Source organism: Eleutherodactylus coqui, chromosome 13, assembly GCF_035609145.1.
Source record: "Eleutherodactylus coqui strain aEleCoq1 chromosome 13, aEleCoq1.hap1, whole genome shotgun sequence".
In the NCBI taxonomy this organism is placed as follows: Eukaryota; Metazoa; Chordata; class Amphibia; order Anura; family Eleutherodactylidae; genus Eleutherodactylus; species Eleutherodactylus coqui.
In genome coordinates, this window is record NC_089849.1 from 91,459,340 (window position 1) to 91,472,827 (window position 13,488).

Here is a 13,488-nt window from a genome sequence, read left to right on the forward strand (position 1 = left end):
AATGGCATCGTTGCATTGGGTCTATATAGTGTGGTATGTAGAGGACCATCTTAAGTTACCCTCTGCTGCTATCTACCAAGCTGTATCCCAAATGTACCTTTCCTAAGAGAATGAGGACTCTGATCTGTTGATAGCTGGTTCAGACCCATTCCGCCTGCAGACACCATATGACCAGTGCTAGGACTTCCCTTTGGCCCAGATACAGGAGAAAGCTCCTTCCCTTTCAATGTACTGCAAAATAAAATCGCAAACTTCGTAAAAAGACATACTTAGAATTAGACCGAATGCTGGTATTTTTATTATATGATCAAGTGAGTTTTTAAAGACATCTCAACTTCTGACAGTTATTCTACAAATACCAGATTTAACTGGATTTTTAGTAAATAAAAAAGTATATATTTTTGTCCTCGAGATCTAAAGTTACCTGAAATGTCTTATATTTCACATTATTTCCAAATCAGAATGGATGTTTCTGGCAGATGAAAACAACCTCCAGTACCACAATGATTTTAGAAAAAGGGTCTTCAAAGTTCAAGTCTACAGTTCCACCATTGAGGTCTAACAAACAAATGATATTCAAGAACCCTTCACCTTTGTTTGCATTTGACCATTCTCTTTAAACAAGGGACTCTCAAGCTTTGATATGGCACAATGAAAATGCCCTAAACTATATTGTTGGTAACAATGATACCTTCTAAATGGCTCTGTTGAGTGTAGGTCAAGAGTAGAAGGCCCACTCGGAGCCATAAGGAACAAGACTAACTTTTTACTGTCACAGCTGTAGAATGCTCACAAAGGGAAGGGTATAAAAGTGGCATTTGCAGCCTTTGACTGGCCTCTTATGTGAGGTTTAAAAAGGTGAAAGTGTGCCTTTTACTTCTATGCTTAATATGGCATCTTTAAGATGTTCTAGTATCAATTTCAAAATGGTAAAATTCTGCTCCTTTCAATAGCAGATAATCGAAAATAGAGGTTCTCGTGTTATCGCAAGACAACCCGTGACAAAAATGATTTTCCTAGACAAACCCTACTTCCCTTCTCACTGTAAACAACCTCGCCGAAGAGGCCAGGAATCTCATTTTTTAATCTATAATCAGGTCATTATTCATTTACTCCCCCTTTAGATTAGAACATCTGAAATTAGTTGGGGGAAAGATCAGAAGCAATGTTAGGAAATATTTTACGGAAAGAGTGGTAGGTGCTTGGAACAAACTTCCAGCAGATGTGATTGGAAAATCAGGCATGCCTGGGATAACATATATATCTATCCTAAGAGAAAAATAAAATATGAATACAAGGGCAGACTTGTATTGAAGACCATGTGGTCTATTTCTGCCATAGGACTTCTATGTTTCTATCTACTATGGTCTATGAAAGCTAAACTAGAAGGAGCAATGATACCCATTAATCAGTGTTTCCCAACTCCACTGCTCAAGGCACCCCAACAGGTGATGTTTTCAGGATCTCCTATAGAGATGAGCCTCGTGTGGCGCAGTGTTAAGGCAGCAGAAATGCGGTTCTAAGCTCTCGCTCACGTACTGCCTGTTACAAGTTCAATCTCCGTGTGGTTCAGTTAGCCAGCTCAAGGTTGACTCCATCCTTCTGAAGTCGGTAAACTGAGTACCCAGCTTGCTGGGGGGTAAAAAGCTGATTGGGGAAGGCAATGGCAAACCACCTCACGATGTGACATTACCCAAGGAGTCAGTCATGCTTGCACCAGGGGACTTTATCTTTACCTATAGTAAGAACACCTGTGGCAATGTCTGAGGCACCGACAATAATTACATCGCCTGTGCAATACTGAGGAAATCCAGAAAACATTACTTGTTAGGGCTCCATGAGGACTGGAGTTGGGAAACACTGCACTAAATAGCGCTGTCCACTTTTTGCATTCTTTTTTTTGTTATCCTAAAAAACCCCTGAACACAAGTAGTCCTGCTGCTGGAACCTACAGGCAAACTAGGCAACAAGTGCATGAATCCTCTCTAGCACCATCACAGGTCAAATAGGGAAGTGCGCAGTGCACATTGAACTAAATGGGATCTCTGTGTAAAACATTGAGTCCTCCAGGGAGAGGGACACTTTTTTGGCTGTTCTTTGTTCTGATTAATTGATGAAGGTCTATAATGGGGGGAGGCATTCTAAATACACAGAATGACATAGAATTCCATAGATTCTCTTTTTAAGACTAAGAAACCTTAACATTTATGGCCTCAAAAGGTTTCCTGCAATGGAATCCATTGACAGACTGAAGACTCCATAACTCTCATGACAAGTTTGTATTGCTACATTGCTCAACTGCTAATTTTTGAGAATTTGTTTCCCTCTTTTTATACACTCATTGCAAAAAATAATCCCTTCCCTAGAAGGAGTTGTCAGAATCGAATGACACTTTCTATGTGTGATTGTAACGTTGCTATAAGTAAGTGATCTACCTCTAGCTTGGATACAAGATGTGATACGGACAGACAGAGGCTCTAGTACCATGATGAACATCCTCTAGCTTGGATGCAAGATGTGATTCGGATGGGCATGGAGGCATACAGGTTCCATATGGTGTTCTGTGGTATATCGCTTCACATTTGCTGTAAGCGAACCTCTAGATCATGCAAATTCATAGGCTGTTAAAATTGGCATCCCAGATGGTCCCATACATGTTTTACTGGTGATAAATCTGGTGACCATGAAAGTGTGACAATGTTGTGGGGACATTCCTGTGACCCTCTTGTGTGTGTGGTTGATCATTATCATGCTGGAAAATGCCTCTTGGAAGCTGCCATGAGAGGAACACATGTGGCTGCAGGATGTCCTGAACATACCGCTGAGCTGTCATTGTCCCTCGTACCACTACTAGGGGTGACCGACTGTCATATGCGATGGCCCCCCCAGACCATCACCAGACCAGCAGGGGCAGTGTGCTGCTCCACAGCAAAGGCAGGATTGAGGCGCTCACCCTGAGGTCTCTAGACACGAACACAGCCGTTGTCCCAAACTAAACCTGGATTCGTAGCAGTCCAGTTTTGTCATTCATGACAGCAATGCCATCAGAGACGACGTGGGTGTCAAAGGCAGTACATGTAATGGGAGCCGTGAGACCAAATATCCTTCAGCCAAACTCCTGGAAATGGTTCTGCCAGACACAGGAGCCTATAACGATGGTGCCACCTGCTTTGGATAGCGAACAATGAAAAACAGTTGGAGCTGCTCAAGCTTGTCAGACGATCAAATGATCCTCTCTACATCCACATTCACTGGTCCCAACACCTCCTAACAGTCTGGTCCGAATAGCCCAAGTAGCAGGCAAGTCATCTAAATGACCATCCAGCTTCTCACAGTCTAATAATTCGCCCCTCTAGGACTCTGGTAACTGGGTGAAATCTCTTCTCTGGGTCATAGAGGCGTCTAGTGGTCAACAAGCTCTACAAGTGGAAGAAGAGGTCACTACACACAAGGAGCCTCCGAGAGCCTTTTATAAGCCAAGGGGGGGAACCACTCTTAGGGCCCCAGGTAGCAATACCGTTCATCTAATCACCACAACTCCAATCATTTGCATATCTGTCTGAGATGGAGCTGCATGCCGAGTTTTGCAGCAAAATGACAACTTCTTCTAGGGGCTTTTTTCACAAAGAGTGTATTTCACAACAAGAGGTTGGCAATCATCTTTACGGAATTAACTTATGCCGTTGAGTCATTTTGTTGCCTCAGCAAAGAAATTTATTTTCTTCATACTTGATGGATATTTTAAGCTTCACAAGGCCCTTAAGCGGATTTCTGCAGATTTAAAATAAGGCTACTGAAAAACTGCTGAACTTATCTCAGCTGTTTTAATGATTACCTGGTAAAAACGTATATTATGTTTTTCTGAAAACAGGTCTTTCAATAAAACATCCTTTGTCATGGAGAGGAAGTTTGTACAATGACATATCAAACCTGTATTGAATTACCTAGTCAGCTTGGTTCCCTTGTCTCGAGCGCAGGAACAGCTGAGCCATGGGGGTGAGGCTGACATAGTAGGAAGGTTAGGGGTACCAGATGGGTCAGGTTTGGTTAGGACGAGTGGGGTTTTGATGTAGAGGGGTGAAACATTAGGCTCAGAAGCGTGAGGTTCAGTGAGGGAGCTTTGCTTAGTGAGGTGTAAAAAGCAAGGTTTTGGGTTTGAGTTTATGTCAAGCTTTGGAGGGGAAGGAGGCAAAGTTTGGCTGTACCCAGACCACCGAAAGGTAGAAGTGGCATCAGGCCTGGCAGATGGTGGAGCTTTTGGAGGGTGAGGATGGAGGGTAGGGTGCTGTGAACTTGGGTACGAGAGGGATCTGTCTTCTTCAGGGGAAGGATAGTTGTAACAGGTATCCGACCACTGGGGCGAAATCTCATCTCCGCTGTACTCGATGGAGGGGGAGGGGTGGAGGTAAAGGAACACAGGAACAACAAAATAATTAAAAAAAATAGAAACAGAAGACAAGAGCAAAAATATTTGTACATGGAAGAACCCAACAAGAGAGCAAAAAGTGGTAATGAAGTGCGAAACGCATTGGATGGTGAGAAAATGATAAAAATCTGCAAGAAAAGCCATTCGCTCTGCAGGTAAGAGAGGTTGTGTGCGGTCAGTGACAGAACAAAGCACAGACGGTCAACAATTACAAACGCAGATATGACTGGAATGGAACAAAGTCAAGAACAAGACATGCAATTCACTTTCCAGACAACACAAATACAGACACGGCACAAATGAGGGGTTCTTTTTATGTTCAAAACTATTTTTCGCTAATTTTGAGCGATGCTTGATATTCAGTGCGGTTAATAGATGACATTATAAAGAAAAAGATGAATTACTAAAAAAAAGTGTATATTGTATTAAATCGTACTACCAATTCACACAGTATAAATCTACATAAAATGTTTTGTAAATACTTTATATGTATAATCTATCACTTCCAGAGGTGCAATGCCAAACAAAAATGTGTGAATATTTTAATAGTTCAGACTTTTACAAATGCGGCAATACCAATTATATTTTTATATAAAAAATGACAAAGGGAGGGTTTTTATAACTATTTTTTTTAGATATTTTTGAAAAAAACCTATTGCACTTATTGTTATGGTTTTTTTTGAGTTTGCAATCACTTGACTGTTTGTACAATATACTGAAATACTTCTGTATCGCAGTATATTGTACGCTTCAAAATTAGTCTATTAAAACCTGTCACAGGATCTGGACTGCCACCTGTACCCCTTGGCTTCCTGTGGTCATGCTGCATTTTACTCAGCATTCAAATAGTTAATGGGTGACGATCAGAGCTGGGCCTAATTGCGGCCACTACACGTGGAGGTCAGTTGCTTCAAACAGCTAGTAGTACTGCTGGGTATGTAGCTTGGCTCTATTCTCCACCTGCGACTGCCTGCTATAGATTTACAACAGGCAGTCACTATTAGGTTAAAGTTGCATGAGGGTGTGTGCCAGCCCACAAATCAAAGTAATACAAATGTATCCATATTTTAACCTATGGTATACTGGAGCAGTTTGAGAGGAAACCTTCAACCTTTTAAGGACCTCCCTTTTTTCCCCATTTTCAGTTTTTCCTCCCCATTTCCAAAAAATGTTAACCCTTATTTATCCATCAATGTAGCGGTCTGAGGGCTTGTTTTTTGCAGAATGATTTGTATTTTTCACTGGTACTATGTAATGTACCATATAATGTACTGAAAAACTTAAAAAAATTACTAAATGGAGATAAATGGGAAAAAAAAGCAATTCTGCCATCTTTGGGGTGGGGGTGGGGTCTTTTTTTACAGTGTACATACTGTGGCAAAAATGGCATGACATCGTTATTCTGTGTGTCAGTATGATTATGACAATACACAATTTATGTATGTATTTTTTAGCTGTACTACATCTAAGAAACATCATCTTTGGAAAAAAAACATTTTTTCTGAAGCCATCATCTGACCACCATAATTTTTCTTATTTTTCCATCAAATTAGTTGTTTGAGGGCTCATTTTGTGTGTGTGTGTGTGTCATCCTATATTTTCTTTTGGTACCATTTTGGGAGTACATACAACTTTTTGATTGCTTTTTACTATATATTTTCTTAGAGATAGGGGTGATCAAAAAAGTTCAATTCTAATGTTGTGGCCCCAGGTTGCCATGGCGATTGAATGGCACCTCACAAGGAGGCTGTTCATGACCCCCGAACTTTGTTTGAGCGATTTAAATGCTGCTGTCAGAACTGGCAGTGGCATTTAAAAGATTAATAGCCGCGATCAGGGTTAAGGGGTTAAATGTCTTGGAATGGCTCATCCAAAACCTCAATTCAATTGCGAATCTGTGACATGACTTGAAGACTGCTGCACACCAACACAACCCAAATAAGTTAAAGGAGTCAGAGCGGTTTTGCCTGGAAGAATGGGCAAAAATCCTGGCGTCTACTCGAGACATTCCCAGGAGACTTGTAATAAAAGGCGGTGCCACAAAGTATTGACCTTCATAAATGAATACATATGTACATTAAAATTCTTTGTGCTTTTTGTCTTAATTATTGTTTGAAGGTGCTGAAATGCTTTCTCTGTGATCCAAAGTAGTAGACATGATGTGTAAACACCAAGGCGGGAGGAAAACTTTTGCAGGCACTGTATGTCTTGTTGCTTGAATGAGTTTGCCATTTCATGCAGTGTCTGATTTTCTATAGTATTTTAGCTATGGCAGTGTCACCTGCACTTTTATTTCTTATTGTTTGAATGTGCCGGCCTATCTTTTTCTTTTGCTTTAATCTTCTAGCTAAGTACCGTACCTGCCATCTTTCTCTGTAATATCCACCTAAGGTGATGTTCACATCAGCATCACAGCTTCCTTTCATTACAGAAGCCACAATGCTATGCCGAGTCCATTGTATGACAAACCCCAATAACTTAAAATAAAGTCCATTTTGGGTTCCGTCTTACTGCTCTATTCTTGCTGTAAAATCAGATGGAACTTGTGGCTGATCTCCCAATGTTGGTGTAAACGGTGATTACACTCACTATGTTGCATTTTGGGTGAGATTACTTTGCCTCGATGCTCCCTCATACAAACCTAACCTAAGGGATAAGAAAAACTGTTACAAATATTAGTGATTGGAGGGTTGACTGCTGTAAGCCAACTGAATGGAAGTGCCCTTTAAAATTGGATTAACTTTGAGCTGGGTGACTCTCCGTACTTGTGTCAGGCTCTGATCCTTTTGCCCTATCATGCATACTTTGTTATACCATACATCGTTTACACTATATGGACAAAAGTATTTGGACACTGCAGAAAATCAGCAAATATGCAAATACTGAGTTTGCCGAATGGTATGCTGGGAAGGGAATGGATAAAATAAAGAGCTGCTCATTTTGTAATAACTATTCATTTATCCGATCAAGTTCTTGTGGGACGAACTGGAGCGACGGGTCGACACTGCCAACTACGCCAATCTTCACAACAATCTCTTCTCACAGCCTTGCATGAGGAATGGCGAACTATTCCTGCTCAGACTCACCAAGAACTTGCGGAAAGTATGCCTAGACATTTCGCAAAAGGAGGGCCTACAAGTTACTAAATAGAAGAATAGAGCACTTCTTCTGAAAAACATGCAGTGTCCAAATACTTTTGTCCATATAGTGTATATCAAATGAGAATTGGACATCTTTAAGACAGAGCACCTAAGGGCAGGCGGATTTAGAGTGTTGGATGAACACCAAACACTGTGGGGAGAACCAAGAATTTCATTTTGTCAAACCATTTAAGGCCTAACGTTACTCAAAGCCTAAAAATAAAGGTGTTTATAGAAGTTAAACCCACTATCCCACTCCTCTCTAAAGGCCCATTTACACACAAGAATAGTCTTTCAAATGACTGAAAGATTTTGTGATTTACTTGAATAAAGTGTTAATGGACATTAACACTTTATCATCTTCATTTGCATGCTCAAGGGCCTCCAGGAGCTGTGATTAATCACACACTCAGCTGTGCACACAGCTGCATTGTTCTCTTTGTGGCTGCCAGCAGATCACAATGTTATCTGCAGACTCCTGTGGAGATAACAGCTTGCGTTTTCATGTAACAATTATCGCTCATTTTCAGATGCTTGATCGAATTTTGAGCGATAATAGTTATGTGTAAATGGGCCTTAAGTTATATTTATAGTGGTCCAGGAAGATGACATAGGAGGAAATGTTTGTAAGGTTCTTAAACTGTTGTTTGAACTTTTCTGTTCCTGACATTACGGAAGACATTCTGTCTTCATATTGACTTTCCTTTTCAGGGTTGGCTAGAGCAGCTGTAATACGTGAAGACCTAAGCAAACAGCTCCTCATATCTCAGCTTTCTAGATTACCTGTGAGAGTGACATGGGAAGTGTGATATATGGCGTTATACTAGTGGATATGATTACGTCCTCCAAAGAGCCTCCAAAGGGCCAAACAGGGATGCTGAAAAGGGAGCAATTGCTGTTTCTGTGAAGTCACATGGTAGAGCAACTGATCCCTTACGGGGATTACTCAGAGGCAGAGGGGTGAGCTTTTTAATGGAAGCAATTACTTACTGGTATGCTTCTAATAGGGCATCACGCTAGTTTAACGATGTCTGTCTGTGAATGTCCATCCTTCAAGACCTTTTTTTTTCTAAACAGGTCCAAAATTCCATACTGATTAATTTCTTATAATGTCATTATCATTGTCAGATGTTTGTTTTTCTGATACAGAGGTCCACATTCATAATTTAAAGCATAAGTGTCTGGCAACACTAGAAGGCTTACTGCTGTTGAAATCAATAAAACAGTATACAGTAAGCTACCTCCAGTGGTGGCTGTAGGCAGCCAGAAACTTAGACTTCAGATCATGTCTAGGCAGGCGATTCGGAGCAAGGTATCAGAAAAACAAAACTCCAGTTGCCACACAGATATACTGCAAAATGTTTTTGAACCTGAAGAAAACTGATAACAACAGGAGTGGACATTCACTTTAAGGTATATATATGGCATTCACAATGATAATGTGAATTTGTAGTCCCACTATACCAATGATACAATATCTTGTAAGTTTTGTTAGAAGGGGGAGTGGCAGGTTATGACCCATTAACCCCTTGAGTGGCACGCCCAGAAATTTTCCGGGACGAGCTCCACTGCCGATAGTGATATAGCCCGGAAGATTTCCAGGCTATGTATCACTATGGGAGCTGCAGAGCACAATGCCACAAGCTGTGACAGTGTGCTCTGCCTGCACAGTCCCACAGAGAACAAAGCAGAACATTGAGAAGCAGGAAGATATTGCCGATATGCCGGCAATCTCCTGCTTCTAAATCTCCTGCTTTGTTTATAGGTTGTCATAGAGACCATCGGCTTGTCAGAAGCAAGCCGATGGTCTCCGTGGCAGGGAGAGCTGGTGCTTAGCTGTCAGAGGACAAGCAGGCACCAGCTCTTACAGCAGAGATCAGAGAAAACCTCTGATCTCTGCTGTGTTAACCCTTTGCATGCTGAAGTCTATATGACTGCAGCATGTAAAGGGCTGTCACTGTAGCATGTAAAGGGCTGTCACCATCGGACCCCTGAAAAGTGATCAGGGGGTCCTGATGGGTCCCTGTGGAAGTCCCCTAAAGGGACAAAAATGTAAAAAAAACAAAAGTAAAAAAATTATAAAAAAAATAAAAACAAAAACACTTGTCTCCCTTTACTTTGTAAAAAATGTAAAATAAAATCACACATGTGGTATCCATGCGTCGTAATGACCCAGAGAAGGAAGTTGGTACATTTAACCCCTTAATGACATGTTCCCTTTTTTTCTTTTTTCCCCATTTCTTTTTTTCCTCCCCGAAACATTAAAACTGTATAAACTTGGTATCGCCAGAATCGTAGTGACTCAGAGAATAATGTTATCACATTATTTATTCTGCATGTTGAATGCCGCAAAAATGAAATCCAAAAAACAGATGGCAGAATTTCTTTCCCCCCCCCCAATCTCCCTACAAATGTTTTTACAAAAGTTATGCAACACATTATATATACCGAAAAATGATGCCATCAAAAAGTACAACTTGTCCTGCAAAAAACAAGCCCTCATATGGCCGTGTCAATGGAAAAATGAAAAAGTTATGGCTCTTGGAACGCAACTGCAAGATTAGTTGTAATTCAATGATTAGACCATTTAAAAAACCTGCCCTGGTGGGCACGACAGGGGGGTAGGAAACCCGCCACTCAAGGGGTTAAATGTATGGGGGCTGAGCTAAATCCAGTGGGATAGATTTGCTAATACTGTTTAATAATTAGACTTGACAATCTTAAAGTGCACCAGATGTATCACAGTGACTCTGCTTTAAGATGAATCTGTTGAATCCTTAGACTGTGTAGTCTCATTTTATATCACCTATTATTTGGCTTACTTTACATAAAAGATTGCTGCAAAATTTGGTGCAATTTTTGGTGCACAATGTCATATTTAGTCCACGATCCTTTTTCATAAAAGCATGCTCATTTCTCAGAGGTGTCATAAAAAGTGTCAAAAAAGTGTCTAAAAACACATGGTAAATATATAAAAAGATGTATTTCCAAGACTAAATCTTCCCAATGTGCATAAAAATGCAAATTAAAGTAGTGAAATAGATGTTGTTAAAAAGAAGCCATACAGCAGTGTTAGACCATGAGTCAGACGAAAAGCAGATGAGTGACGTGTAAAATCGGGGCCACACGTACGCCAAAGCTGAATGGTTTTGCTTAACGTGCAGGCCGCTTTTAGGTTGTAAATAATGGAGACTTCCCTCGAGGTCAGCATTCATAAAAAATGGATGCCCTGTATGCTCATACATTTCAGTGAGTGTTTCCAAATATAAATGCATTGCGTCTAATCATCAGAAGTTTTGTAATGTTTCCTTAATTTCATATAAACTTATAATTACTAGGATCTTCACAATGCCAGAAGAACCTGAACTTCTGAGCAGGATTTCCAATCCCAGCATTCAAGTGCCACAGTTGGCTCTTATGCCCCCTACATGTGGCTATGCATACCTTATTATGGATCTATATCAAATGGATAGGTAAGTAATGCAGTTATGTGCATTAGATCTAAAATCTGCATTCCTCCCAGTGCAACAGCAAAGATTGTTTGGTGCAGACACTGAACAAGCAGAGACTGCAATGAGACATAAATGGGTTATATTAGATAAAAAGGGTCTGCTTTTTTTTCTCCAGATACGGTGCAACCCTTATTTATAGGCAGTGTCTGGTTTGGGAAAATCAGCAATGTTTTTTTTCCTAAACCATATAAGTAAAGCAAATTATGCGCATATTTATAGTACACTGCATATAGTAAGCTTGTAGAGAAATATTCTAATGGTTGAGCTATGCGTATGCTGTAAATACGGGGTGAAAACCCTTTTTGTTTGAGGACAACACTGTCAAATTGTAGCACTCCCAAGGGCCACACTAAAACTTAAAGAGCTATTTCCATCTGAGACTTACCCACAGTATGTGCTGTACATATCTCATAAGTTGGGGGTTCTACTGCTGCTACTTACTCTCATTCATAGAATGTCAAACTCTTCTGTTCGACACTCTAGAGTAAAGGAGTGGAGGTGGCCAAACATAAGCGCTGCAATCTAAACTTTTCCACCTGTTCTTCTCTGAAGTGCCGAACAAAGACAAGCCCCCAAGTATGGGTTTACTAGCACTGGCTGGAGGCCACACAGAATGGCACTACATGCACATGTGGCTCCTCAGCCGTATGTCGGGCACCCCTGACTTAAATCTACACCAAAGAGTGCTCCATCTAATGTGTGAACAAGTTTCCGGGGAAAAGGACATCAATGCATAATGGGAAAATGTAATCTTTTTCCCCCTCATTGTTAGAGAAATAGTGGGACAAAAAGTTCACTAAATGTTGACCAAAATGGATAAAAAAGGTCATACAATTGTGGAATGAGGTCAGAAAATAAATAGTTAACCTAAAAGCGGTCTTTGAGGCGAGAAGGTCAAGTTGGCTCAAAGCAAAGCTGTGGTGATATTTGTTGGTTGAAATCTTACCTTGTCCTCTCAGGACCTGGTTGGGAGCCGCTACTGGGAGGAGTGGGGGAGGGAGACTCTACAGACAGGTCGGGATTTGGTGACTGAGGTATGGCTGTATCGAGCGGAGGAGGAGCAGGGGGCTGAATGGCAGGTGGGGTGGAGGGGCCTTTGCGGACTAAGGAAGAACCGCGGCGGGCAACCCAAGAGGTGTCCATCACCCTCACGCCCATGCTATGGGGGAATACAAAGACATCTGCTTACCATCTCTACAAGGGAGGTTAAAGAAAGAGAGACTGAGCCAATAACACTGTACAACGGGCTCCCCAATAGGAGGGGAAGAAAGGACAAACAGAAGCAAAAAAAAGGAAGGTTAACATAAAACATAAATAACACAATGAAGCACATTTAACCACCTTAATAAAAAAACAACAGCAACATAGATCAATATTCAAATGGACTTTGTAACTCATCTTTCATAGCACACACTCTGTTGGAGGGAATGATTGGCACCTACTGTTTAAGGCCATTTGTGTTCGTCAGCTACTTAGCTATCACACTTTAAAAACAATACATAAAAAGACAATTCATACAAAAAAGACATTCAATAACATCTATAACCAACAGAGATAAAATAAACATCTACACAACCAATGACCAAAGCACTGGATCATATTGAAGGGGCTAGACTTGGTTGGTTGAAGGTCAACGAGTCAGCTGGTCAGATCCCTGATCAACCAACAATGTTGAGGTAGTCAATAGAAGACCATGTTTGTCCCATAACATGCCAATGTATTGGGTGATATACAAGGCACCTTTTGCCCATATATTATTATTATTGTGATGGAGACATGGCTGCTTTGGCCAAAACAATAGGAGTTTGTCATAAGGTCCTCTGTTTTTTTACTTTTATACAGATGGACCTTCCGATAATAATCTGAAGGAAATTCTATATTTCCTGATCTTGCCATTAACAGAATACAGGCCATCATGATGGCCTTTAGTTTGTCCATGGACTCCATACTGCTCTAATCTAACCAATGGATAGACGGCCACCATGAACTAAGGGTTAATCTAATGTTGTACAAAGAAATAGGATGTATTTCTTGATGGTCTTGGAAGAGGAGAAGACAAACACACAAGGAACAATTATGAAGGTGCGGTGTGGAGCATTCACAATAAGGGAAAGATCTAGTATAATACACATCAAATAGTGAAGAACTGAGGGGACTATGGAGCAAGACCAGAGTCACACGTCACACGTTTTGGGAAGTTATCCGGGAGATACATCTTACCTCTGAATTTTCCTAAGGCTGCATGGACAAAAACACAAATATTAGACTGGGGTCAGGGCTGAAAGGAAGGACATGGCCGTCTCCAGTTATATGGACCCACCGATAGGATGATAGGTGTAAATGATTATTACCTCATTGATGATACAAAAGAGAACTTGTCACGAGAGTCTTGTTGCCTGAACACAGCTGC

The 13,488-nt window shown here is 40.8% G+C and overlaps 1 protein-coding gene across 2 annotated transcripts in view; it reads right to left on the reverse strand.

Moving 5' to 3' along the window:
- ARHGAP44 (Rho GTPase activating protein 44) overlaps positions 1 to 13,488 on the reverse strand; it is a 160,247-nt gene that overhangs the window by 9,628 nt on the left and 137,131 nt on the right. Inside the window, exons 17-19 of one of the 2 annotated variants that reach the window (XM_066588131.1) lie at positions 12,025 to 12,237; positions 3,945 to 4,376; positions 98 to 231 (exon numbers count right to left, since the gene is read on the reverse strand). In XM_066588131.1, the coding sequence (XP_066444228.1) occupies positions 98 to 231; positions 3,945 to 4,376; positions 12,025 to 12,237 (779 nt within the window). The remainder of the gene's footprint in view (positions 1 to 97; positions 232 to 3,944; positions 4,377 to 12,024; positions 12,238 to 13,488) is intronic. The other variant, XM_066588132.1, reaches the window with a different exon arrangement.